This window comes from Podospora pseudopauciseta, chromosome 1 (assembly GCF_035222475.1).
Source record: "Podospora pseudopauciseta strain CBS 411.78 chromosome 1, whole genome shotgun sequence".
Lineage (NCBI taxonomy): Eukaryota > Fungi > Ascomycota > Sordariomycetes > Sordariales > Podosporaceae > Podospora > Podospora pseudopauciseta.
In genome coordinates this window covers 1,555,424-1,581,298 of record NC_085892.1, presented here as the reverse complement: position 1 = coordinate 1,581,298, position 25,875 = coordinate 1,555,424, and the positions used below count along the sequence as shown (strand labels likewise).

General features: G+C 52.3%; 8 protein-coding genes across 8 annotated transcripts; 5 read left to right on the top strand and 3 right to left on the bottom strand.

Moving 5' to 3' along the window:
* Positions 1-379: 379 nt before the first annotated feature.
* Positions 380-1,858, bottom strand: ERD1 (protein-ER retention protein; the record flags this gene model as incomplete). The annotated part of the gene is made up of 2 exons (XM_062906988.1): positions 1,568-1,858; positions 380-1,509 (listed from the first exon to the last, which is right to left on the bottom strand). Exons 1-2 carry the CDS (start codon positions 1,656-1,658, stop codon positions 380-382), a joined length of 1,221 nt encoding a protein of 406 aa, XP_062769889.1. The 5' UTR covers positions 1,659-1,858.
* Positions 1,859-2,133: 275 nt separating this feature from the next.
* On the top strand, positions 2,134-3,402 carry PEX10 (peroxisome biogenesis factor 10; the record flags this gene model as incomplete). Its single annotated transcript, XM_062906987.1, has 1 exon — positions 2,134-3,402. One exon carries the CDS (start codon positions 2,134-2,136, stop codon positions 3,400-3,402), a length of 1,269 nt encoding a protein of 422 aa, XP_062769888.1.
* QC763_104160 (uncharacterized protein) lies at positions 2,146-8,069 on the bottom strand. The gene is made up of 3 exons (XM_062906986.1): positions 6,227-8,069; positions 5,617-5,739; positions 2,146-5,564 (listed from the first exon to the last, which is right to left on the bottom strand). The coding sequence occupies exons 1-3, from the start codon at positions 6,245-6,247 to the stop codon at positions 4,374-4,376; spliced, it is 1,335 nt and encodes a 444-aa protein (XP_062769887.1). The 5' UTR covers positions 6,248-8,069; the 3' UTR covers positions 2,146-4,373.
* Positions 7,310-10,043, top strand: bem46 (bem46 protein, variant). The gene is made up of 4 exons (XM_062906985.1): positions 7,310-8,717; positions 8,866-8,909; positions 8,980-9,630; positions 9,685-10,043. The coding sequence occupies exons 1-4, from the start codon at positions 8,601-8,603 to the stop codon at positions 9,863-9,865; spliced, it is 993 nt and encodes a 330-aa protein (XP_062769886.1). The 5' UTR covers positions 7,310-8,600; the 3' UTR covers positions 9,866-10,043.
* Positions 10,044-11,142: 1,099 nt separating this feature from the next.
* Positions 11,143-15,518, bottom strand: FAP1 (FKBP12-associated protein). Its single transcript, XM_062906984.1, has 2 exons — positions 12,601-15,518; positions 11,143-12,543 (listed from the first exon to the last, which is right to left on the bottom strand). Exons 1-2 carry the CDS (start codon positions 14,924-14,926, stop codon positions 11,297-11,299), a joined length of 3,573 nt encoding a protein of 1,190 aa, XP_062769885.1. The 5' UTR covers positions 14,927-15,518; the 3' UTR covers positions 11,143-11,296.
* A 3,213-nt stretch (positions 15,519-18,731) lies between these two features.
* Positions 18,732-19,511, top strand: QC763_104120 (uncharacterized protein; the record flags this gene model as incomplete). Its single annotated transcript, XM_062906983.1, has 1 exon — positions 18,732-19,511. The coding sequence occupies one exon, from the start codon at positions 18,732-18,734 to the stop codon at positions 19,509-19,511; it is 780 nt and encodes a 259-aa protein (XP_062769884.1).
* A 929-nt stretch (positions 19,512-20,440) lies between these two features.
* Positions 20,441-23,126, top strand: sif3 (Sad1-interacting factor 3). Its single transcript, XM_062906982.1, has 3 exons — positions 20,441-20,709; positions 20,769-22,098; positions 22,151-23,126. The coding sequence occupies exons 1-3, from the start codon at positions 20,677-20,679 to the stop codon at positions 22,663-22,665; spliced, it is 1,878 nt and encodes a 625-aa protein (XP_062769883.1). The 5' UTR covers positions 20,441-20,676; the 3' UTR covers positions 22,666-23,126.
* Positions 23,127-23,159: 33 nt separating this feature from the next.
* Positions 23,160-25,805, top strand: QC763_104100 (uncharacterized protein). The gene is made up of 3 exons (XM_062906981.1): positions 23,160-23,579; positions 23,678-24,190; positions 24,246-25,805. The coding sequence occupies exons 1-3, from the start codon at positions 23,541-23,543 to the stop codon at positions 25,248-25,250; spliced, it is 1,557 nt and encodes a 518-aa protein (XP_062769882.1). The 5' UTR covers positions 23,160-23,540; the 3' UTR covers positions 25,251-25,805.
* The last annotated feature ends 70 nt before the right edge of the window (positions 25,806-25,875 follow it).

Sequence of the window (25,875 nt, the reverse complement as noted above, 5' to 3'; positions counted from 1 at the left end):
TGGTCAACCACACCATCAGGTCTTTGTCTGGATCAATAAAACTAAGCAGAGCGGCGCCCTTGACGAGTCGAGACTTCGCGGCCTCCGAGTCCAGCATAAAAGGTCAAACGCCGAGAAATGTTTTCGAAGTTGGGATGTTAATTTGATCAGATCATGCTATATGATATCTCGCTGGTCCATATTAGCATAATGTGAGGTCATCATCAAAAGTACCAGTCCATACCTAATCCAAACGCTGCCCGAACGCCCGCTCCATGATACATATGTGCCGTGTTTCCCATTCCAGTCTATACCAGCCTGTACCCAAGAATAAAAGTCAGCCGACTTTATTCATCTCCGCTTAGTCATGATGTAAGTGTATTGCCGAAGAGCCACCTCTTCAGTCCTCGTCTTCGTACTTGTTTCCTTGAAAGTCTCCCAGAAGAATATCCTCAGCGTCCAGCCCAACTGGGTTGTTCCTAATCCATTCCGTCTCAACCCGGAAGAAAATCCATATCCAGCGCCTAAACACCTCTAGAAACTGAATGAGAAAGATGGAACTTTCAAAGTTGCTGATTTGGTCAAGACTGGGGTTCAGCTTGATCATCCAGGTGCACCGCAAAGTCAGGTCCAACGCAATAACAGCGTAGTAAACCCCTGGTTTATGCACCAATAACCTCCTCCTCAACCCGTACGGATGGTCGGGAGAGTTTCTTTCCCGTGCATCAGAAAAGAGAGTCAGATCCCAATCCTTGGCAACATCCCAGTAAAAACTGTAGAAGGAATTCAACAGACAAGCGGCAATCCACGCACGGGACAGGCCAGGTGAAGCCTCGGTCTGATTCCTCAGCATGGCACCGATGACAATGACTGGGAAAGCAGTTGAGTACTTTGCGGCGTTGGCCAAGTGTTGACCACCCCACCCTGTAGCCTCTCTCAAAGGAGCGCTCCGAACACGAACGTACTCGATCAGACATTGCCTGAGTCGAATGGCGCTTGGAACAGCCATTATCACGGGGACAAGAACATCACCTCCGCAGCCCCGATCCGGTCTGGCGGTAGCAGAACCATTGCTAGTGAGGAACATGCAAAGACAGACAAAGAGATCGGCCAGCACTTTGGCATAGCTGGTGAGCACATCGGCAAGCAGGATATCCCCAAACTTTCCGTCTTTTGCCTCGGCCAGACCTCCAACGCTAACTCTCTTCAAAGTCCTAAGGAGTCGACTTCTTCCGTGGTGGGATACCGAGAGTTTGCGAAGAGGGACGGAGAAGAGGAGGGCGATAACGAGCAGGTTGGTCATGGGAATCCAGTCGTAGTCGATCACACGCTGAGGATCTCCTCGCGTCAGCATCCAGAAGATCACTATCGACAGGCCAGAGGCGGAGGAGAGGAGGGAGGCGATGCGGTAGGTCGAATGGTGATGGGTCAGTTGGGCCGAGCTCGACCTGCCCGGGTAGCGGATCAAAGAGGGCACATCGATTCGACGAATGTGAAGGAAATGGAGATTGAGACCCCATCCCCACACGGCTGTAGTAGAATGTTAGAACAGGAGAGCTTCACAGCAAGTTCAAAGGGTAGGGCATACCCAGAATCACGATGATTGCTACTCGGTAGGGCAGTGGGAAGGCCAAGCTGAAAGCATCGAGCTGCGGCTCAACCGCCGGGTCACCGTCCATTGTGCCTGTCTTCTGGTGATGCCTTTACCACAGGCATCGAGAAGTGTCGAAGAAGGGCGAGGTAAGTAAACAAAGAGTAAAAGCGAGTGACTGTGTCAACGACTATAAAAGCTGAAGGGGAAGAAAAATCGTGTTTCGAATTGAATAATTCGTACGTACATCCGTCGCGTGCTGTCCTGTGCCCCCTGTAATTAATTTTGGAGACCGACGTCAGCCTGGACGTTGGGGCATGTGGGGACCACCTAAGCCTAAGCCCGAAACGGCCCCGCTGTTGCGTCCGCATCCAGGGACAGGGATACCGGTGCGTAGACCCAGAGCTCACCGAGGTCCAGGACTCCAAAGCCGAGCATCAAACACCACGACCATTTCTCTTCACACGCCATCGCATCTTCGACTGTAAACTTTTTTGGAACCAGGCAATGCGCTGAGCGCTGCGAGCAAACATCTTTCTGAATATTCAACTGCGACAGACACAATGGCGTCACAGCCCCCCAAATCGCAGCCGCCACCGCCTCTTACAAGCTCTCCATACCCATACGCTGCCGCGCCAGACATCATCCGCGCCCACCAAAAAGACGCCTACTTCCAAGGCCTCCTCACCAACCAGATCTCCGACCTCCACCGCCGTCTCCGCGGCGCCCGATCTGCCCACTCCTGGGCGACCGAGACCCGCACAATAGGCGATGCCCTCTACCTCTGCCTTACAACCCTAATCGGCAACCGCACGCTCGGAGAAGAATACTGCGATCTTGTCCAAGTCGAAGCGCCCCCCTCTCCTCCCTCGCAGCAACAAGCAACCACCTACCCCGACTCCCACATCCCCCCCAAACCCACCTCCCAACCCGGCCCCCTTCTCCCCTCCCTCTCCCGCCGAGCAGGCTTCATCGCAACCTCAACACTAACCCCCTACCTCTTCACCCTCCTCCTCCCCAAACTCCGCTCCTCCCTCCGCCGCCTTCTCACCACCCGGCTGACAACCCTCACCACCCGCGGCCTCGACACAACAAAACAAGGCCAACCCACCTCTGAAGCCCGCGCCCTCCGCTACATCCTAACCCACCTCTCCTCCCTCACCAACCCAGCCCACATCCACGCCATCACCCTCGCAACCTTTTACTTCACCGGCGCGTATTACTCCCTCTCCAAGCGGCTCTTCGGCCTCCGCTACATCTTCACCAAGCGCATCCCCGACACCCCAGGAGCAAGCCAAAACTCTGGTCGCGGAGGCTACGAAGTGCTCGGCGTCCTCCTCGTCACCCAAATGCTCGTCAGGACCTACCTCCACCTCTCCCAACAACTGTCTTCCTCCCCTTCGTCAAATATAGACGACATCCCCACATCATCAGACCGGTACATCCCCTCCGGCCCCGTCGAAGTCTCTTTGGACGACAACGCCTACGCCCTCAACACCTCCCTCCTTGACACCTCGGCCCCCGCTCCCCAGAATCAGCGCTCATTGGCGGAGATTGCCAGGACGACTCACACCCCGTTGGTGAAAGGGGGGACGAAGCCGAGGTATGATCTCAGTGACGGGAAGCAAATGGCTTGGATAAAGGGTTACAATCCCAGGAAGTGCACGCTCTGTCTGGAGGAGCTGAAGGACCCGGCGGTGACGAGCTGCGGGCATGTGTTTTGCTGGGAGTGCATCGGGGATTGGGTGAGGGAGAAGCCAGAGTGTCCGTTGTGCAGGAGGGAGGCGATGGGGCAGAAGATTTTGCCGCTGAGGATGGTGCATGTTCACTAGACATGATGGTTTTGGTGGGGAAAAAAGGGGAAAGCGTAATGTAAACAGGGGCTGTCATGTAAATAAATGATGTGTATGATTGAGGGAAGCGAAGACTAGTAACTACTAATTTCGAGTTTGGACACCTCGGGTTGTTTGAGACATGGTTCAAAATTCAACTAGTAATGATTCTGCTTGCTTTGAATTGCAACAACTCAAGTATAAAAATACGTTATACATCTGCTAAAGACGACTTCAATCATAGATTTCACACAAGATAAAAAATATAAAAAAAACCACTGTCGAGAAGAAACAAAAGCAATCAAAAAAGCCTCCCCGGATATTCACTCCAATCCAAAAAAACATCTATCCTGATTCTTCTTCCCGAGAAAAAAAAATGGCAGTACAGCAAGAAAAGGTATCAAGTAACCCCCCCTTCAACCACCACCACCACCACCATTAGTTTTGTTTGTCCTTAGTCTCCCTTTCTTCTCTTCCTCAAATTGTAAAATAATACAAGAAAGGAACACTGCAATCGAAAACTTAACCAAACAAAACACAAAGATGGAAATCAGGATATTAGAAAACCGGTAAAAACCACCAGGGTCCACCAAGCAATCCATCTTCTTTCGCTCCCACTTCTATTAGAGAGATTAGAGAGGAAAAGAGAAATAGCCAGCTTGCACGGACCAGAAAAGATGAAGAAACCCCCAGTCAACCAAACCAAAAAAGAAATCAAGGTGAGTCTGCGACTTTGCACCCCGTGTGAGAAGAAAAGGAACGACCAAAAGAATGCATCACGTCCATCGCCGAGAGGTATCATCAAGAGAAAAAGAAGAAGAAAAACCGTATGCCCACAATATTCCCATCATGCCTCGCCACTTAACTCCCAGATCGGAATGATGTTATTACCCAGGCCCCATGCCCTGGAGCCCCCGGATGCTACCCGTTTCCCATATGCATACACGCTTCTCAGACACCATGCTAACGCTTCAAATGGTAAACAACACAATCTCTCCCCGGTCATTCCTCTTCATCCGCAGAGTCTTGAACAATTCCTTCTCTTCCATCAACTTGCTGAGGCTGACGCCCGAGTTGCTGCGCTCACGGTGGTACCTCTTAAGTGCCTTGTTGACGCTGCATCCCTTCTCACTCTCGGGACCCTTGGTAACGAGGCTCAGAAAGTGGTCGGCGGCGGGCTTGTAAATGACCATCTGGCCACTGGCCACATCACCCTCCTTGCTATCCTTGGATCCAGGTCGGTATTCAAGGAGCTTTGGCTCCTTGCCGCCTTCAAGGCGCTTGGGGCTGCTGGAGCTGGAACTCTTCTTCTTGGAGTCCTTGGAGCTGGAGCTGGTCTTGGCCTTCTTCTTGGACGACTTCGTCTTGGAAGGTCCGGCAATCATGGCCATCAGGCCGTTGCTCAAAGACTCGGTTGTCGTGCGCGCAAGGGACTTGTGGTGATGCTTTGACGACTTGGTCTTCTTCAAAGGACTTGCTGGTGTCGCAATATTGTCTCCAGAATAGTCTGGAGATGGTGGGAATACGGACGACCTGCTCATAAGACCCTTCAAGCCACCAGTCAACCCGGAGTGCATTACTGGTGGGGCATCGATCATGACCTGGTCGGTTTCGATGTGTAGTCTCTTGCGCTTCTTGTCTTTCTTAACGCTACTTTCGCTGTCCTTGGTCTTTCTCCGGGGCTGTTTTGGCGCGGGTGTCTGGAACTGGTTCAAGGCTACAGCACCATTTTCTTCGTGAATGAGGGCATGGTCTTCGAAGTTGTCGCCGCCGTTGGCCTCCGGGTCAAACCGCACGAGGGACATCTCCTCGTTTGCTGGAACCTGAGTAGGGACGGGAAGGGGAAGCGAAACATTGGAAGCGGTTGGCGTGGGGTTGTCGACCATGAAATCAAAGACATTCACGTTGCCTCCCATGTCCACGGCAGAAGGCGGGGTAGGCGCTTCCGGAAGGTTGATGGAACGGCTATCATCGTCACTGCGTTGCTCGTAATTCTTCCAGTTGTCCTCCTCGGCGACTGATTCGACATATGCTGGTTGAGCCATGGCGGCAGGTGGAGGAGGTGGTGCGAGAGGGGGAACGCGCTGCTGGTGTTGCTGCTGCTTTGGCTTCTTCTCTTTATAGAGGGCACCCTGATACTTTTGTTCCTCACTCATACAACTCTGTGTCCCAGTCAGCTCTGCTGGTGTAACACACATGACCAGGTCGTCGTACCGTGTGCCAGCGATATTCTGTGCCAGGAAAATGTACCATACAGTCGATGCAGGTAAAGGTAGCACCTCGACAGCGGTTGCGGTGCGGGTCAAGTTTCTTCTTGGTGAAGATGTCTCCACAGGCCTGTTCAGAGTCGCAAAAGCAATGGTTAGATATAGAGCGGGGTGAAAGCAAGACTAATTGGTGGGTGTCTGGGGAGCGCGGGGAAGATATGGACGGCAGTGTGTGTGTTCTCGTGGCGATGTGGGAAAACAAGCAACAGGGCAAAAGAGGGAGGGAGGGATCAGCTTGATCAATACTGGGGGAGGGGTGCGGGAAGGAGGGGTGGTGTGCCAGGGTGGGTGACCAGTGTTGGCCGCCGTGACCCGTGGAGGTGGGTGGTGTGCGGCAGTGTGTGATGTCAGTTGAGATTGCCCTTCGGGATGGTCATGGGGGGTGAAAACAGACCACGCCAACAAGGGGGAGGGGTGACAATTGGGGAATCAACAGACACACACACACACACACACACACACGGCCGTTGAAGCTGTGTTTGGTCTCAACGGCAGCAGTATCCGATATGGACGACGGAGGGATGAAGCATGAAGGAATAGAGACATGATGACTTTACCTCGCACGAAAAGGAAACCATGGTGTCAGTTGGCCCTTGGTATCCTCGGAGTTGGTCCAATTGGTGGTGCAGAGTCTGCAAAATGTGTAGCGGCTTGTTGCCCTGCTGTCGGTGGTCTCGGAGGCGGCTCTTCTGGCTGTTAGCTGGCAGTTGCAAGCAGGTCGAGTTCTGTCCAATCGTTCCGGGACGGTGAAGACGAGGCAAAGGAGGCTGTTGCCCGGGCTCTTAGTGTTGGGGGTGCGGTGAAGAAAAGAGAACTGAAGAGATGAAGAATGGGTCTCGGACAGGCCTTGTGGGCTTCTGTCAGGTACGGATGGCCTGGGTAGAGCGTATGCGGCGGCACAGGGTAGAGATGGGGCTGTGTTGGGGCGAGCTGAGGGTCCGGTTTGTACATACAGCGAGCGTCCCTCAGGATTGTCAACAAAGTGGGCTCTGCTTGCTGCTGCGCTGCGCCGTTGGGCACGAATGAGAGCGGATGAAGCTGACGGGCAGAACTGTAGAACGGCGCACTAGCAACAGCGGGGGCTAGCGGGCTGGTGAGGCCGATCCACGGTAGTCGACGGGAGTCCGGTCTTCGTGGCCGGCTTGGAATCGTGGGATTCGAAGAAAAAATTGTGTGCGCTGTCAACAGGAAAAAGTCGAATTTGGATGGCTTGGACTGGTGTTTGGTTGGAGGTTTTTGGGCGCCGATGCATCGCTAGTCTCTGCGTTGCCCTGTTGCCGGGCCCGCAGCCCACGAGCCCACCCACGAGCCACAGCAGCCCCTCCACCCGCTCTTGGTTGCGGAGCTGCCCGTTTGTCCCGATTTGCTACAGAGTGCCCTGAGTGGCTGACAGAACCGCTGGAGATGACCCCTCCGGGTTCGAAAAGCGGGGAGATGTGGCACAACAAACTGCATCCTCAACACGAAACTTGACTTGAAGCGCGTCTTTGGTTGGTCAGGAGACAGCTCGAAGCGCGTTTCAATTCATTTAAAAAAAGAAGCCAATGCCGGCACAACACCACTTCTTGCATAGATGACGGTTCATCTGACCTGTGATCAGTCCCGAGTATTGCTCAAAAGAGATAGGGGAAAAAGGGGCCACCTAGCCTTCGCGGCCACAATACAGACAGACATCAAGGACCAGCAAAAAACCCTTCATGCAGAGAGGCCTGGAATGATGTCGTTTGGGCAGTCTTTCTGTACCCAAACGCAGCTAAACAGGTGGGGGCTTACCCGTGAGGCGGTTCGGTGGATTCACCGCGTCCTAGCTCAGGAACAGCGCAGCACAGGCACTCAATTCGTCAATGCAGCCCCCGAATTGAGTTTGCCTTGATGCTTCTAGAGCAATTCGGCAGCGCTTACTCCATCAAGGGCTCAAGCTCTTGAACTGGAGAAGCTGTCAAGCCGATTGAAGCACGCCGTCGGGTGTTGCAACCTTCGCCCCTTATCCAGTCGTCTCCTGTTTCAGACCTGGCGCGACGTCTTCCTGCCGATTGGTACGAGCCAGTGATCGAGCCAGCCTGAATCGCAAACGAGTTGCATGAACAGTGGCACAATCCAATGCGAGGGGCCCGTTCGCGGGCGCGACGACAGGCTCCTGCCTCCTGAACAGTGCCGGCGCTGGATGGATGGATTTCGAGATGGCATTCCCACAAGCCACAGAGTGTGGTTGGTTTAAAGCCTGGTTGTGGCTTGGTTGTTAACCCCCCCACTCCCTGTCAGATCGGCCTCTCGGGTCCGGGGTCGGGGCAACCTGACAGCAATTCCAAGGTTGCAATCGATAAGCTTGAAACCCCTCCACGATGCCACTGTGGCCGTCATGACTGTCAGCTTTGAGCTCTGGGCAAGGCGAAGAGCAAGGGAGGGAGTAGAACATCTCGAAGGCCTCAACAAAAAAAGAAATTCGGACGATAGCGGGAGGCCGGGCCCGTTCAATTCGGCCTGACAGGCGGGCCAGGTGGAGGACGGCCGAACAGCTGGCCCAGCCGGGTTGAGCTGGCTTCAGTTGGAGAGTGTGTGGACGGCAATCAGCGGCAGATCTGCTCGGTTGAGGTAAAATTACATCATGCCCAAAAGACTGCATGTTCAGCGGTAGATTTGGCGCTGCAGGCATATTTCCACTTTGCTCCTGCTGCATCTGCATTTTGACTCTCCATCTCAAATCACCTTGCCTCAATTTGAGCCCCCCTTGTCCGTGAGACTCACTGCTCACCACAACGTCTCCCAACCCCTGTTTGTTTCGCCCATCGCATCCACTCCCGCCTCGTCTCTCCTAAATAAGCTCGGATAGCTAAGGGTCCCTGCTTTGCTGGGCATTTGCTGTACCTAACCTGCCATACCCACCGCCCTTTTTTACTGGCACCCGCTGCCCAAACGTCAACAAACCTCATCATGTCCTCGTCTCCTCACGAGTCGTCATCGTCTGCAGGCAATCCTCTCGTGCAGCAGACACTCTCGTTGATGAGCACCGCAGCGGGCTACATGCGCCTGCCAGCCATCGCGACTTCTGTATGACCCGATACTCCTCCTGCCTCTCCCGCCCAGTGCCTGAATGGCTGCAACGCCAACCGCGCAGACTGGCTCAGGGGGCAAGTTTTTTGAGAAACACTTTTGATATCCAGTCCTCATAACTAACCAATTGTTTCCTGGCATGTAGGGGCTTGCAGCCTTGCTGACAGCTCTCCTGTACTTCAAGCAAAAGTATATCCTCCATCGCTCCCCCCCCCGATTTCAACGATAACGTCATCCTAACCTCATCTTCCCCTCTCAGAGCATTAATCTACCCGGCCTCCATCCCCGCCAACGCCCGCACTGACGTCCCCCGGCCGAGCCAATACCACTTCAGCGACTACGAAGAGCTCATCATCCCCACCAACGATGGCGAGAAGCTCTCGGCCTTTTACATCCGGGGCCCTCGGCGAAACAACCCCAACTCGGACGTGACCGTGCTTATGTTCCACGGCAACGCAGGTAACATTGGTCATCGTCTCCCCATCGCCCGTATGCTCATCGCCGCCACGGGGTGCAACGTCTTTATGCTTGAATACCGCGGATATGGCATCTCCACTGGTACGCCTGATGAATCAGGGTTGAACATGGATGCCCAGACGGCATTGGATTACCTGAGGGATAGGGCCGAGACGAGAAACCACAAGATTGTGGTGTATGGTCAGAGTTTGGGGGGTGCGGTGGGGATCAAGCTGGTGGCTAAGAACCAGTCCCAGGGCGGGAAGGGAGGGGATATTGTGGGGTTGGTGCTGGAAAATACCTTTTTGAGCATGAGGAAGCTGATCCCGAGTATTATGCCGCCGGCCAAGTATTTGGCGTATTTGTGCCATCAGGTGTGGGGAAGCGATGGGTTGATTGGGGGGATCAAGGTGCCGACGCTGTTTTTGAGTGGGTTGCAGGATGAGATTGTTCCGTGAGTACTTTGCCTCGGCTTGTGGGTTGGGAAGTATACGCTGACGCTGAAAAGTCCAATCCATATGAAGAAGCTCTATGACTTGAGCAACGCCCCGGTCAAGATTTGGAAGCCGCTGCCTGGGGGAGATCACAACTCGAGTGTGATTGAAGAAGGGTATTTCGAGGCCATTGCCGAGTTTATCAACAGGGTTGTGAGGGAAAGGAGGGAGAAGGACGAGAAGGATGGGCTTTGAGGTCTACGTCATGACAGACGGGACAACAACAGAAACGGTGAGAGGAAACGGAGACACAAAACATAGTGATACCCCCCTAACCTTTTTTGCGGAAGAGAGAGGCGAAAGGTTACTACTAGATATACAAAAACTCAAGAGGTACAAGACAAAAAAAAAATATGAAAGAAAAGATTGGAACCACTGGTGGTCATTTGCTACGGGTGTGTGATTATTGTACGGACAAGAGTTTTCAACCAGGATCATTTTCTCGGGACCGGACAGTCGGATCACAGGCAGGAACGAAACTGGTGAGGTGATAGAGGGAGCATGAAGGTGGAGTGCTCTATCCCAAACATGATAGTTCCTAGTTAGTTGGCGATACTTGCCGGCTGTTGAGGTTGTGTCGTGTGTGGGTGGTTAGATATTAATTGGCTGGGCGGGACTTCCCAATGCGGCGGTCCATAGTCGGTCCCTTGCGTTCGGTTCGGCAAGGTGAGCAAGTTGCGCAGCTTTGAAGAATAAGCGAGGAATGGATTGGGGATGTGTGTCTCGTCTCGGGATGGGGTGGTGGGTTTGTGTGTTCAGCTCGGTAGTGGCTTTGCGGGGGGATTATTGGATGGTGGGATGGGGGAGTGACAGTGGCGGAGATATAAAAAGGTTATAGTAGGCTTGGTATAGGGCTGCTGCTTGCTGCTTTGGTATTTGAAGAAAGCCGCGCAGGTTGGATTACGCAAGTGCATTTGCTTTTTGCTGGGAATAATGAGATGGGGAAATCTGGGGTGAGGGGCATGAGGTAGTGGGCGGCAGAGAGAGAGGGGATTGGGGACTGGGATTGGTGAGTTGAGTTTGAGGGGAAGAGGCAAGGGAGAAGTCATTGGATGATTTTTGGTTTCTAGAATTACTCCGAAGTGTTGCCTTGGGTTTTGGAACATGAGACTTTTGAGTGAGTTGGTCATGTGTGGGAAGGCGATCGTAGCATGATATTGGATAGGGGCCGAAACAGGAGATTTTGACGGGATCTTCGGTTCTGGAAAGGTCACTTCACCGTCGGAGGTAAATCAGTTGTCCTGGCTAAGAAGATCAGTTAGTTAACAAGGGGTAACTTTGAGAGTTCTAGAATGACACTTTGTCACGTTACAGAGCGGCAAAGGGTGAAGCGTGAGGTGATCATAGCAGGACTAATAATAGACATGGGCTATGGGATGGGCGGGAAGGGAATAAGGGGCGTGTGGAATGCGCATCTTTTTACTTGGTACGGGTTTCAATAGCGGCGATTGAGTGCATGAACTTTTGGTTCTTTTGGGATTGAATTGTTTCAAGGCTTTGGGAACGATGGTTTAAACAACACCTGAAAGCAAGATTGCAACTGGTCCAAGGATGTCAGTTAATATACAACATGATATTTCATACATTACAATCATCAATCGACACTGATATCGTGAGCTTGTAGGTTTAAGCATCAGTGGCAACCAGAGAACTCTGCTCCTGCTCAGAATCATGATGCCCCTGCAGCTCATCCTCGCTGCTCGTCTTGACAACCTCATTCTCTTTATCGCTGCTTCCACCCTCCAACTTCTCTGCTGCCGCTTCCCAATCCTCCTCAACTTCCGCCTTTTCCTCCTCAACCTTCTTCTTCCTCAGCTCCAGCTTCCTCAACGCAAAGAAGCCACCTCCAGCTCTGCTGCTGCTCGCCACAGGAGGAGGAGCGACCTTCCCACTAGGAGCTCGCCGCCATGTCCCCTTGCTAGCAACAGCACTCCATCCATCAGCACCAGCAGCCTGATCTCCTTCTCTTCTAACAACATTGAGCGAACTATCTGCGTGGCACAGTACCACCCCATTTGCCAACCCTGCCTTTGAGATAGTTCTTGCCACAGCAGACTTGAGATTCTTCAGAACTGACTGAACTGCCTGTGGTGTTGGTGCCATGGATGTTGCAATAGCTGCGGTCGTGAAATTAGGGATGGCCTTGATCACAATGTCTTCCGAGGGGAGGAAGCTGGTCGTGAAGCTGAGTGCCGGACCAGAACGTGCCGCGGCCGCAATGTCTGAGGCCAGGGCTCGATCGACCTCCTCGACTGTAAGTCCAAACCGAGGTGTGGTGAGTAAGAGGGCATTGAATGCCTGCGGTGAGGGTTGGCTATTGGCGGGAGTGGCTGGTTTGGCAGCAGCAGCAGCAGCGGCAGTGGCGGCAGCGGTCTTAACTAGGCGAAGACTCTGAGCCAGGGTCTTTTTGGGAGCAGACACAAACCGTGGTGTCTTGAAAAGGCAAACATGACGGTGAGGCTCAGGATCTTGAGACTCGGAATCAAGACCATAGTCCTCAGCTAGTGAGTGCAAAAAGGCACGTTGGTGGTTGGCCATAGGCTTGAAACGCATCCGCTTCAACTCTGGGTCTGCAGCAAACATGCGAAGTTCCCGTTCTTGTGATTGAGCCCAGGCAATATTCTCGCGGAACATCTTCAAGGTCTTGTCGGCATACGGCACATGATCGTCGGTGTGATTAGGGTCGATATTGAGCGCGTCGGCAAGCCGCTGATTCCGCTCCAGTCGAAGACAGTCGTCATCACACTTTAAAGTGATGTGTTTATCTGGCCCCGAGTTGAAGCGAGTTGCACCGCACCGAATTTGTTTCTTTTGCCGCTGGCAAGGGCAGGTGGTGAATGTCATGGATTGACACGGCTTGTCCTCGTTGCAAGCTGTGACTGTATCAGCAATGTCCTTGGGCACATAAAAATATAAGGCTGTAAACTTACGAAAAGGGGCATGGCACTCGTCCACGCAGGTGTGATCACAAGACTTTCTCGCCCTTCCGCATAACTGCATGCAATGAGAACCAACTACCTCAGCATCCTCACATTCCCCGGGCTTATGGCACGACTTCCTGCACTCGTGGGCTCCGCATTTCAGCTTCTTCCCACAAGGCAGTCCGCACCTAGCATCCTCAAACCAACAAGGCTGATTTTTGAGAATTTTCTTGCCACAGATACAAGGCCTTTCCACCAGAAAGGCGCACTTGGGGCAAGCCACATCGTCTGGATGACACTGATGGGACACTGCAGGATGTCCGCATGGCCTCGCTCTGCGACAGTCAAATCGGCACTCTGGCGGTCTGGTTCCGCATGGTTGCGGAGGGTGCAATACAGTTCGCCCGCAAGAGCAGCTGATCTCGTCAAAGATAGCCTCCGGGCAAGCATTGCAAGACCCCCTGTGACATAGCTGCTGGCATGTGTGCTTACTACATTTCAGCAGCCGGCCACAAACCTGTAGGCAGATATGTTCGGGCTCGTAATTCTCGTTGACAGCCCGCTTCTGTTTCCGCCTTTCCGCTGCCTTCTTCTCTCCCGAGCAGCAGCGCTCTCCACACTCATGTCTTCCACAGTTGAGCTGCGCTTTGCACACCCGGAAGCATTGTGGTGGTTCAACACAGCCTAGATGGCACGCTGAACGGCTGGTGACCCTGCCGCAACGGCAGGAGATGTCCATACTCTGGAAGCAAGGGGCGCATGCACCAGTATGGCACTTATCTGGGCAATGATGACCGCAAGCCAGGATCTTATCGCATGGCTTGTCGCATCGCGGGACGGGGTCTTGACACGACGTCCTGGGTTCGGCTGGTAAGGAAGCAAGCGGTGTCTTTCCACAGGGGCAGCTCAACACCATGTCGGGCGAAAGGGGGCAATGAGATGTCTCTTCATCTTGCGGGTGGCAGGGCTTTTGACAAGTGTGATGTCCACAGTCAAACTTTCTGCCGCAGACTTTTGAGCATTGGAATGATCCCTCAAACCACTCTTCTTCGTCATCGAGCTGGCCATAGTTGAACGATTCCAAAATGTCGTCTCTCTGGTTGCAAGGTATCTCTTTCCGCTCCTTGCCGCAATAGCACGTTGATGGCATGGGAACGTCGCAAGCGCCACATAAGCCTGGATGGCAAGGCTGGGAGCAGGTATGCTCCCCACATGGAAGGAAATCACCGCACACCTCTTGGCAGCTCCATCCGTTCGTGTAGTCAGTCTCACTACACCGTTTGGTAACAGTGTTCTTGCCGCAGAAGCAGGTCTGTGCTGGGCCCATGAGTGTACATGGCGGACATGGTCCGGCATGACACATCAGGGAGCAAGGATGTGGACATGTAGCTCTAGGCTTGGAGCAGGTCTGTCCGCATGTGTGAGGAGGCAAGCCAGGAATTGCTTTTATGTCAAACTCTTTCCCACACCAACAGTGATATGATGCTGGGTCTTCCAACAGATTGGAGTTGCACCCTGGACAGCGCCAACCGTCGGGTTGGTTAGGGCTTTGGTTTTCCTCCTTCTGTTTCATTTGGTTTTTGTGCCACTTCTTGACACAGTGAAGGTGGGTAACCGTCCAGCAGATCAAGCAAGACCAAACTCGGGAAGATCGGACAACCTCGCTGGTGCAGATGACGCATTCGTACTGCCCATTGTCGATGTCCTCGTGAATACGTGTGGGAAGGTCCTCTGCTGTGGATTTTTCCATGACCGGTTTAGGAGCAGGGGTAGATCTGGGTGGTATGATTTCTCCAGGACCCCGTGTGTTGGTAGTGACGGAGACTGGTTGACCAGGGACAAACTCGACAGCACCAAGGTTGAACCCATGTCGTATCTGTGACTGTGACTGAGATGATGAAGAGTCGGTTTGTCGAGGTGCTGAAACCGGCGGTCCTCGACCTCCACGATGGGAGGTTACTATTGATCTTTGAGCCGCGCCTCCGCGACCACGGCCTCTGCCCCGACCTCCCCTGCCCCTATCTCCTCGCCCTCTGCCTGGTTGGCCCTCTTGATGCGAACTTGAAGCATCTGAAACGATTGGTTGAGATGCTACACCTGCTGGTTGCTGCGGTACTGGTGTAGGTACTGCAGTTGGTGGTGGTAATGGTTGAGTTGTTGCCGTAGTCGCCTGGCTCCCTTCCACATTTCCATTTCCACTTCCGGATGCGTTGGCATTGGACCCTCCACGACCACCTCTATGCCTTCCTCTCCAGCCACGCCCTCGCCGGACTCTACCTCCTGATCCTCCTCCACGGCTCGAGCTTCCCTGGGGTTGTGGAACTACTTCGGCCATATTTTCAGTCGTAAGGTTGTATCCTCTTGACTGTAGCGGTGGAATTTTGGGCGCTGCTCCAATTTGCCCCGCCAAACAAAATTTCTTTTCGGGGGGGTGCGCTTTTTGAAATACAGCGACTTTAAAACGTAGAAAATTTCTTTTGCAAAAATGCAGCTGGACAAGAAGAAAACTTGACAGGAGAATACCGTCCACCGGCTAGATAAGTGCTGCCCAAGAAAAGGCCAAGGTTTGAGTGATGGTAATAAGATGGGTTGAAAGTTCGCCGCATGAGTAATATCTCTTGGCATTTGCCGCAGTCTTTTGAAGGGGAAGCTTTTACCCGGCGCTACAAGGCCTGGAATTAAGAGCTAGGGTTAGGGTCGCGTGCCGGCCCGGCGGTCTGAAAACACCAGCTCTTGCCACTCCGGCCGAGGTCGATTTTGCGGTTACAAAGATAGACTTCACCCCAATGGGCATCTGGAAGGATGCTTGTGTTCTTCACTCTTATCGCTGTCCGAAAATTTCCAAATTGATGACAAAGATGGGTGGCACTGGTGGGTAGTTGTGAGGATGATTCATCGTGAAATCAAGGATGGAAGGCTCCGGTGCCCAGTCTGTTGTAAGGCTTAGCGGCGTAGGCTGCATTAGCGTAATGCTTAGCGGGAGTGGTTCCAGCTTCTCTCCCATGTCTCCTATCCCAGTATCCCAGCGTCTGTCATGGACTTCTCGGATGCATGTCCACGATATTTTGTTTTCGTACACCCCACCATCATCAGAAACCGACAATTTGAATCTAATAGTAGAGCTTTGTCGTCTCTCAACTCGTCAGGTACCGAACTGGTCTGGCTTATACCGAACATCTTCCGAATATGCTCTTCATAACTGATTCAAGCCCTTGGATTTTCGCACTCATGCGCTACCGATGTGGAAACAGTTTGGTCAACTCAGCTTCAGCACGTACGAGAGTTCGACGGTGATCGTCGGATATCTTTAAACACAGTCAAAATGATAGAGCAGTATGGGCCATTTCAACAAGCAATGGTAAGGAGCTCAAGTCACACAATGCACACCCCGCGATTCTAATACTCTTGCAGATGAGGCTCGCAGCAAGGCTATGTGTTGGGCAGCAATCTTGGTGTCTCTTTGCGTCGAGATGGACTGGACTTCTTCCCTGAACAAGGAAACTAAAAGTGTATGGAGACACTTGTTCATCTTGCTCTCCGGTTGCTTTATTCGATTGTAGGGAACGAAGGCCTCACGTTTTGCGACCCTCCTTGAACAAGCCAGCTGTCCAGCCTTGGACTGATATCAACAGGGAGCTTGGGCACCCATTTGTTCAAGCACAAACGCTACGCATCTGGACTTCCACACACCTATACATAAGCAGTCATGAACTCTCTAGGCAAGCTCAACGTGTCCGGGGTCGCCGTCCAAAACGGAAACACTCTTGCTTTGGTCAATATTAACCTGGACTTTTCGCTGTGGCGTTGCGCACCTTCGCCTGAGTACCATCCTGTCGGCTCGGCATCGACACTCAAAAGAAAACACGAAGCAGAGAAAGGCGAAATCCATCGAACGGCTTGTAAGCTCGGCTTTCTTTTCCATGAGCTCGTTCCCGAAACACCAAGATTATTCAAGGCTTTTGGTAGTCGCGTCCCGAAATCTTGGCCCGCTTTGGTATCAACCCCCAGGGATCAGAGAGAGATGGCCCTTTTCAACCTTTCATTGGAGCGGACTGTGCCTCTATATGGGCTGCTGCGATATCTGGACTTTCCTTAATTGGTGTCCTTCTACTGGACTGCATGCTCGCAGATGCTTGGGAGGCCAAGGCAGCCACGTCAATACGGGTTGAGCTGGTCGAGAAGAGAATACGGACTGTCAAAGCCGACCTTGAGAGTGGAAAACTCGTCAACCCGCACACGAACCTGGCCTCTCAATAATCTTATACGAGAACCGAATTAGCATCTTGGGATGCGAACGCACGGGCTTGGCTGAGGAGGGCAGAAGCCTCGATGAAGCTCCAACATTCCCAATTCGATTTGATCGCCCAGAACCTCAACATTCCCTACCCTAAAGGTAAATCTACGTACGAAACTGCCGTCATTACCTGGAATCGGGCGATGGAGGTGTTTGAGAAACTTCTCCATAACACTCCTCAGCAGGCCTGCGATCGATCGGTATTGAGGGGCATATCGGCTTGGAACTTGTTCCCCAATCTTCTTGTCTTTCAGGCTGAGGCTACCAAAGTTACTTTTTCTGACGACCTCTTCCCAACTTGGCAGTCCTGAGCCTTGGACTGGAATACAGGGGCGAATCCTCCGAAAGCTTTACCCAATGGTCCCTCGCCCTGTCTCATTTAAAATATTACGGTGCTCCGGTCACAGTCCACAGCCACGAGCAGCTGAGTCGGATTTACATGCCTCAACTTTGGCTTGTTGCTCTCGGGGCTTTGTTCCGCCGATGGGAGGTTGGATACACCGACTTTGAAGCCGCCATGACACGGTTCGCAGAATTGGGAAAGGTCTTGAGCCAAGTGAAATCCGGTCGCGCACCTAGATCATGGCTTTCAAGGCTCTGCTCGGTGGTCACAGAACTCGACGGGAAAGAGAAAAATTCCGCAGTAATACTTATCAAATACGGCTGGAGACGAGAAAGGGGCTTCCTGGGGGATTCTCTTCGCCGCGGCGAGCACATAGCATTTTTTGGGCTTTGTAACTCCCGTGTTATGCAGGCTCTCTGCTGCGGCATAACCATCGGTGCCGGAATCCACTACCTACGCCAAGTTGCCACTTCACCACGCCTGGATCTGAAAGCCCGGAATGCAATAATCACGTACCGGTCTTACATTCGAGGCCAGAGGTATATTGAATGGATGACGATACATCCAATCGAGGATCATATTGCTGGCCAAACCCAACACTATGGCGCGTTGAGCTAAGATTACATCCCTAGAAAGCGATATGCCAGATGGCTGCACGTGGACTTATCTGGACTCAAAGAATATGTTGTCATGGGTATTTTTGCTTGCCAGTCGGCAAAAGGCTTGCTATAGCAGCTGGGACAAACAAGGTGTTTGCAGGTAGACATGTTCGTATGGGCTCGTAAATCTTTCACCTGGCGCTCACGTCGCAATGTACCCTTAGAGATATTTGGCGTGGCATGTCGATACAGAGCTAACCACACATCAGACAAACTCTTCTTCTGATGACCTGACAGAGGCAGCCGTCAGTCGGGAGCGGAAACGGAAACGGAAACGGAAACGGAAACGGAAATGCTCAGAGCCAACAGCCTTCAAGGGGACCTCCCCTGAGACTCCGGGATGGGAGCGGCTCTACGTAAACTATAACCCTGAACACAACTATACACAAGAACCTGAACAAGTCGACTGTGAAGCTGGGCCGCCCACAGGATCTTCTGAGCCAGTGGACCATAAATCGGGATTACCTACAGATCGGACAGAAACAGCTAGTTGGAAGTCTGAATTTTCCACCGAATCATTCTCTAATCCGATGGATGTTGAGTCTAAGGAGGATTCCCCTCCCCTCTTGTTGGCCTCTGAAGACATCTTCAGTTACTGGGAAAGCTCTGGCAATTGCGAAGCTCAAATCCGACAGGACTGTCTCTTGTTTGTTTAGCAGTGGGTTTCGGCAGCCACACGACTTGCTCCAGTCTTTTCTAGTCCTTGAAGTTGCAGCCCACGTCTACCAAAAGGATGTCACAAGCTACCGTGTCGCTGTAAATCATCGAGAACACGCTGACAGCCGCGAAATGGTTCTGTCTGCCCAATACTGCTGAAAAATCTGCAGAGAAATATTTCAAACAGATGACACGCGCGGAGTTGTTCGCCTGTATAGCAATGTTTGAGTCCGGCCGCTTCGATATAGACCTTGCGAACCTCGCGGATGTCATTGCGTTATGCTCGGACGACTCCATATATGTCGCCGACATATTGCTCTCCGACCCTTGTACCAGCCCATTCCACTTGGGCATTCGGCATCTGGTTGGCAATGTTGGCCAGACGGGGATGGTATGTCTCGTGTCGCCAACCAAACCTCGTATACGACAAATCGGGCACGATTCTCTGATGGTATCTCATCATATTTTCAACGGAACCTGTGAGGACAACTTCAAAGGAACCTCGCTGCATTTTTCGTTCACCAACTCGAAAGTGCCCTTGGCTCCGGGCCCCAAGGGAGAAATAGACCAAGAGATATTTCTGCTTGAGCCAGCAGTCTCGGTGCAGGACCAAGGCAGATGGGTCGCGGACATTGATGTCCTTGGTGTTGAAAGGAGCCAAAACAGGGATGTGATCAACACCATATCATTCCCCCATCGGGATTGCCAGTTCGGGCATTCATTGCCATTGAAGTATCGGGATGCTGTTTCCATTGGTTCGCAGGAAGAGCTCCTCGACCAGCCCCCTTGCACAGGTGTTGTACAAAGACGCAACAATGCCGTTGCAAGACTGGCGGCTGTTTCTATCCTTGCCCAGCAAGGCAAGACGGCAGAGACTGCGATTCTGGAAGGAGATGAATTTTGTTGGCATTGCTGTCGGACAAGATATTCGAGGTTGGAAACACGCCCTCAGATTCTCATTCTCTGATCTTTTTCTGCATTTGGATTCCGTATGCTAGGCTAGATTTCTGGTTCCTATTTCTCATAATACTGAACGCTTTGTAATGTACTTACCCAAGGTGGTTACCGTCTTGCTTAGTGAACATACATATGCCTAGAGCCGAGAGAGTAAAGGCCGGGGAAAACAGGGAGGAAGCGGAGTTGGAGGAGGCACAGGCTCGGGAACTGGTGAGGACCTGCTGGACTGTGGAGAGGCGTCTGGTGAACTGTGCATGATTGTGTGAGACTTGGGATGGGGCCGATGATGTGCTTTCTATTTCTTTTTCCTCAAGATTTTTGGGCTGTTTCAAGTTGGCGGGAGATTGGCAAGACTTTGGGTTGAAATGGCGATTAATACCTGAAGCTGCTTTTTGTGAGTTGGAGTTTGGAGTCTGAGAGCTTGGGTTCTGCGGATTTAGAATGAGAATATCGACGCCAGATAGGCAACTAGCTAGTACATATTCGCTTCTGCAAGAAATGAATATACGTGAGTTTCTTACATAGGTCCGTCTCCATGGCTTTCTAGAACGCGTCTTTGAACATCTATCCCAGCGCCTGGGCACGTCATGGACCAAATAACTGGCATAAGTTGACAGTGATCACACATGTTATTCCTTACAACACCATTATTTTGTGCAGGGCGAACGCTTTCCCAACCAAACAACAACAACGAGAACCAATCCAGCATGCTTGAGAGCTGTGATCCTCCGAATACCCTATATAGAAGCAGGCATCTCGCTACATTACATTCAGACTGGCTAGAAAACTTGATCATCCGGAGCTTTCATGTTTGTCTTATTACACTGACAAACTGCCAAATCCAGCCTCGGAGTGGATCCCAGCGGTCCTGCGGAGAGCTCAGTGGGGCCTGGGCGCAATGACGTCGCTTGGCTTTGGCGTTGCAGAGCCGATCTCTGGGCGTTTCTTTTTCTCCATTTTCCTTGTTACTACGCATCAATCCAATTCGGCAAGGACCAACCACCGCGCGCATCAAAAGTGAAGACATTTTGTACTATTCGGAGGATTGCAGACTTTTGACGACAGCACTCAGAACCATTATACACGAGAGTTTGTGAAGGGGGATTGGTACACCGCTCGACCTGGTAACTGGCGGATAGTGGGAACAGATACAGCGACATCTGATATCTGGCAGAATGGCGTCCTCAAAACGAGCACCGTCGGTCTTGGTAGGAAGGAACCACCTTTTTCAGATGACAATGATGAAGTTAACCGTTGGTTGTCTCAGGTCACCGATTCCCGCGAACGGCCCTCAGCTCGCAATGGCACACAACGACCAGGAGCAATGGGTAGCGCTGGGCGACCGAGCACCAGTCTCGTATCAGTCGACAACATCCTTCAGTACTCATCAGATATTCCTTCCGGCCAGCCCCGAGGCCATCCAGGCCAGCGACCAGCACGCAATGTGCGCCGCCCAAGTGGTGTACCTACCTTCGCCTCTGCTCGAACCGGCCAGCAGGTCCCGTCCCGCACAACGAAGGTTAGCGAAAAGCTCGTACTTCTCCCTGAGGCTCCCGTCGATGATGATGTCAGTGACGATGAGATGGCGGCAAGGCGGGTGTCGATACTGCGCGGCGAAGACGAGAACAGACCGCTTAAAGACGAGGAATTAGACGTGTTGAGGAAGAGGGGCGGAATTCGCGGCAAGAGTTATGCGGAGCGGCTGCCTAAGATGCAGAGAGGGGAGAAGGTTTCGAGGTTGACGGCGTATTGTACGGCTCAGGCGTTCAAGGTGAAGGAGACGGCGGAGTTTCTGAAGACGAAACATGAGGCCAAGACGAAGCTGTATGATGATTGCTTGTACATCGTCTATCACTTGCCATTGCTGCCTGGTGTGGATGGGTATAGGCTAAGGAGTCGACCAGTATTGAAGACGCCAGGGACGGGAAAGACGGTGCTGGATTTGGAGATTGAGAGGAGTGAGAGGAGGGATGAACATGAGGGATACTGGGATGAGTACTCGTATGGTGCGCAGGGACTGGGCGGAAGTCCTAATACGGGGACGGTGCTGCAACAGGCGAGCAGTGCACCTGACTCGATCGGGAGACCGGACGACCACCAAGTGGAACAGATTACGGTGAACCCCATCAATCGGTTGGTTCCAGATGCCAAGCACTTTGCGGAGATGTTTGTCTTCTCGTACGGAGTGGTGGTGTTTTGGAACTTTACTGAGCGACAAGAAAAGGATATCTTGGCGGATTTGGCATTTTCAGAGCACGAGACAAACATTGCGCTTGCGACGAGACCATTGGACGAGGCCGACTTTGAGATGGAGGAGTTCCACTTCGAGTACAGCGCTGATGTCAAGCGGCCGCGTGTATTCAACGACATGATCACGCTGCTGCCGCGTTCGGATCACATGGTCAAGTTGACGATAAGTCATGCTATCGCTCAGAGTACCAAGCTGTGTTTCTTTGAGGAGCGCATGTCGGAGACGATGTCGGACGCACAGCATGTGCCCAAGCGGTTAGCTATGACAGGGGAGCTCAACATGACCCGAACGGAGATTGTGAAGATTTTGGGGAGGTTGTTCAAGTCGAGAGTGGATATTAATCTTTGTAAGCATATCCCATCGCAACGTTTTGGGCGGGCAACTAATTCTGTCTTCAGCATCTAATATCCTCGATGTACCCAACTTCTTCTGGGACTCGGAGCCCACGCTGCACCCGCTCTACGTGGCGATCCGGGAGTACCTTGAAATCGACCCACGTATCAAGACGCTCAACGAGCGGTGCCGCGTGTTTTTGGACTTGTCCGAGATTCTCGCTGATAGTGTGGCCGACTCCAAGATGAGCTACATCACCTGGATTATTATTATTCTGATTATTATCAGCATTATTGTGACAGTCACGGAGGTGGGGCTGAGGTTTGGAATGTTGTCGAGAGAAAAGGGGAAACAAGGAGATGGGGTTGTGGCTCCTATTGTTGGGGATCCAGAACGGGGTGGGGGGCCAGGCAATGTGATTGGGGGAGGGAATGGACAGATTGATTTACTGAGGAGGAGTCTGGCGGAAAGGAATATCACGCTGGAGGATTTGAGGATGTGGAATAGCATTTTGAACGAGAAGGAGAAGGAGGTTATTTGTGGGGGAGAGATTGTGGGGAGGACGTTTAAGGGGGTTTGAGGGGGTGTTTACAATCGTTATGGGTACGGAAGATGGTACCGGGCGCCGAGGGTGATATTATATAGGATGTTGACTGTTGTAGACCGGCACAGCGAGGCCATGGATGTTTAGCATTTTCCAGCATCGGATAACAAAGTAAAAGCTGGTTTAGTGTCCTGTGCCCGGAGGATAAGAACTTCTGCTTGAACGGAAGTTATACTGTGCATGTTTATCTTCGACCATGCTGATTAGGTCGAAGACAGATGGCAGAGCTCAACTGAGCAGTTCTCGATACTGACCTTTAAATGCGCCAGCATTGGTTGAAGGGAAGGCATTCCTGCCCGAAGCATCTGCGAACACATGGATATTCGTTATACCTACCTACAAAACAAGGAATGAAATAACACGTCGTTAACGGAATCAGATGATTCACCAGTTAGGCCTTCAAAAGAAATTCTCCATACCAACCAACCCCTCCTTTCGCGAGCCTAACGCCTTCTTTGCTCTGAGTTGTCGTCGAGTTGGAGAAGTTCGAGTCCAGAACATTTATTTAAGCTCGCGGTCACTAGCCCGTTTGGGAACCGTACCTGAGCTGCCAGCCCCGCAAGGTGAGGGGCAGCCCCGCTAGGTGCTCTGACGTTGCCGGCGTTGACTCGCCCATTCGGCTGTCAGCGGTTGTACTTTGGGGGGGCGTGAGCGATAACATTGATACCCGATAACAAAGGGCAAAACTCGGGCCCCTCCTTCTTTTCTCCGTCAAGGTACCTACATACATAGATACAGCTCACCGCTGTCCACCACCCATGCTCTGACTGTTATTCTTCTGGAAACCCCGCCCGCTCCACCTCTAGACAGACAGACGACGGGATTGTGCTGTTGGGAAAAGAGTTGTCAAAATGTCTGGAACGAGTCCCCAGGAGATTCTGGATACGCTGGTATGTATTGCCCGTTTGTGGAGCTCGGGAGTTCCCATTTTGGTGGTGGTCGTGTGAGGTTGGTTTATGCTGATTGCAGGGGGTTGGGTTTGTTCTAGTTATCGTACATCCCGGATGACGCCAAACGATATACTGGTGACGTCGCCGAGTTTGTCAACGGATCGGTCGACAAGGCTGCGGACAAACTGAGAGATACCCTCTCGAACTTGCCAGAATGGGTTCCCGAATCGTTTCGCCCTCAGGCACCGCCGCCGCCGGCGGTGATTGCTGTGCCTGTTGGGGCCCTTGAGAGGGTGCAGAACTGGGTTTCGAGGCATAAGATCTTGACGGGTATTGTTGTTGTGGCTACGGGGACGGTGGTTTACAAGTCGTATAAGGCGAGCTTGTCGCTACGGAAGCACCGTAAGGCGAAGAGAGCGAGGAGTGGGGGGAGGTTGGAGGTTGTGGTTATTGCTGGTTCGCCTGCGTTGCCGCTGACGAGGTCGTTGGCGCTGGATTTGGAGAGGAAGGGCTTCATTGTGTTTATTGTGGCCAACACGCGGGATGATGAGCTTTTGATTCAGGGAATGGCCAGGCCGGATATTCGGTCGTTTGCTTTGGATATCAATGATGTAAGCCCGTCTCCTTTTCCCCTATTTCTGCACCTGGCTAACATGTTTGTCACAGCCTACCCGTGTCGGTGCTTCAATTGAGGAGTTCGCCCGCTACCTCCAAGAACCTCACGCGGCAATCCCCAAGGGCAAGAAGTCCCACCTTCACCTTAAATCCGTTATTCTCATCCCCTCCCTCAACTATCAAACTTCACCTATCGCCACCATCCCTCCCTCCAGCTTCGCCGACCTTTTCAAGACTCATCTCCTTCAGCCAATCGTCACTATTCAGGCTTTCCTCCCCATCCTCACTGCCAGGTTGCATCCTCCTCCTCCACCAACAGAGCTCGCAAACAGTCTCGCCAAAGACTCCAGCAAGCAAAGAGAAAAGGAAGACCTCTCCCCCAAGGTGTTGGTTTTCACGCCTTCTATCATCTCCTCAATCAACCCTCCCTTCCATGCCCCTGAAGCAACCATCTGCTCCGCCCTCTCAGCCTTCACAGAAGTCCTCGCCGCCGAGCTTCGCCCACTCCAGGTCCCCGTAACTCACATGCAGCTCGGAACCTTCGACTTCACTGGTTTCACCCCAGCTCAAGGCACCAAGTTCCAGTCTAGCACGGCCGGTCGTGCCAATCAAGGTCTCATCACTGCTTCTGGTGTCGAACAAACTCACAACTGGCCCGATGCCGCCCGAAAGACCTACGCCCGGAACTTTGTCTCTCAGTCAACCTCCCCTATTGGTACAACTGGAATCAGGGGTATGAGAGGATCCAGCCTCAAGAACTTGCACGATGCTGTGTTTGATGTCATTGATGGCACCATCACTGCGTCAACAGTGAGAGTTGGTTTGGGAGCGAGTGTCTATGGCTTTGTTGGGCGGTGGGTGCCGAAGAGCATGGTTTATTTCATTATGGGCATCAGGAAGGTTGATGAGCTGGCTACTTGGCAGGGCAGTGCTCATGGGAGCCCAAGGGGAGGAAGCCATGATGGAGAGGACGAGGACAAGATGGCGGGGACCGAGAGCTTTATTAGTGTGGCGCCTTTGGAAGGTGTCGCGGGGGAGAATGTGTGGAAGTCTTGAGAAGACTGAGATTGAGGCAAAACAAGAAAAAAGAAAAAAAAAAAAGAAAAGGCATGGGGGTTGTATATGAGGAACACAGCACACACACCAGAGCCAGGAATAGGCTTAAGCATGTCGGCGGGAGGTAGGATCTCTACTCATCTTGTAGACTAGGGATGGGGGACATGAATGATACAGAAAAACATATCAACGACATGGTATATACACTTGGGAGAGGCGGGTTTGGTTTGATTGGCGGTGGTGGGGAACAGCTTGCTCTTACTGTTTTTCATCTATGGTCTTTACCATCTACATAACACCATTCAAGGTTGGAAATCTCTGTGGATGCAACGAACCTCGATAAGCATGGACAATGAAGTCCGGAAGACGACAGCGGGAGACACGACTCACGCGACTGGTCATCTTCCTCGATCCTTTGCCGAACTTGATTGCCCTTGATTATTGGTTCGTTGCCAACGCGGGCATAAACCACTTTGAATGGTGTTGTCTTTTTTTGTTTTATTTTTTTGTTTTTGCACAATTTTGGATGATAGGAGGACAAACAATACATGACGCTTTCCGATGCTTCAATTTATTTTTTTCGTGTTTGGATTAACATGATGTGATTCCGAGGTCAAATGAGGCC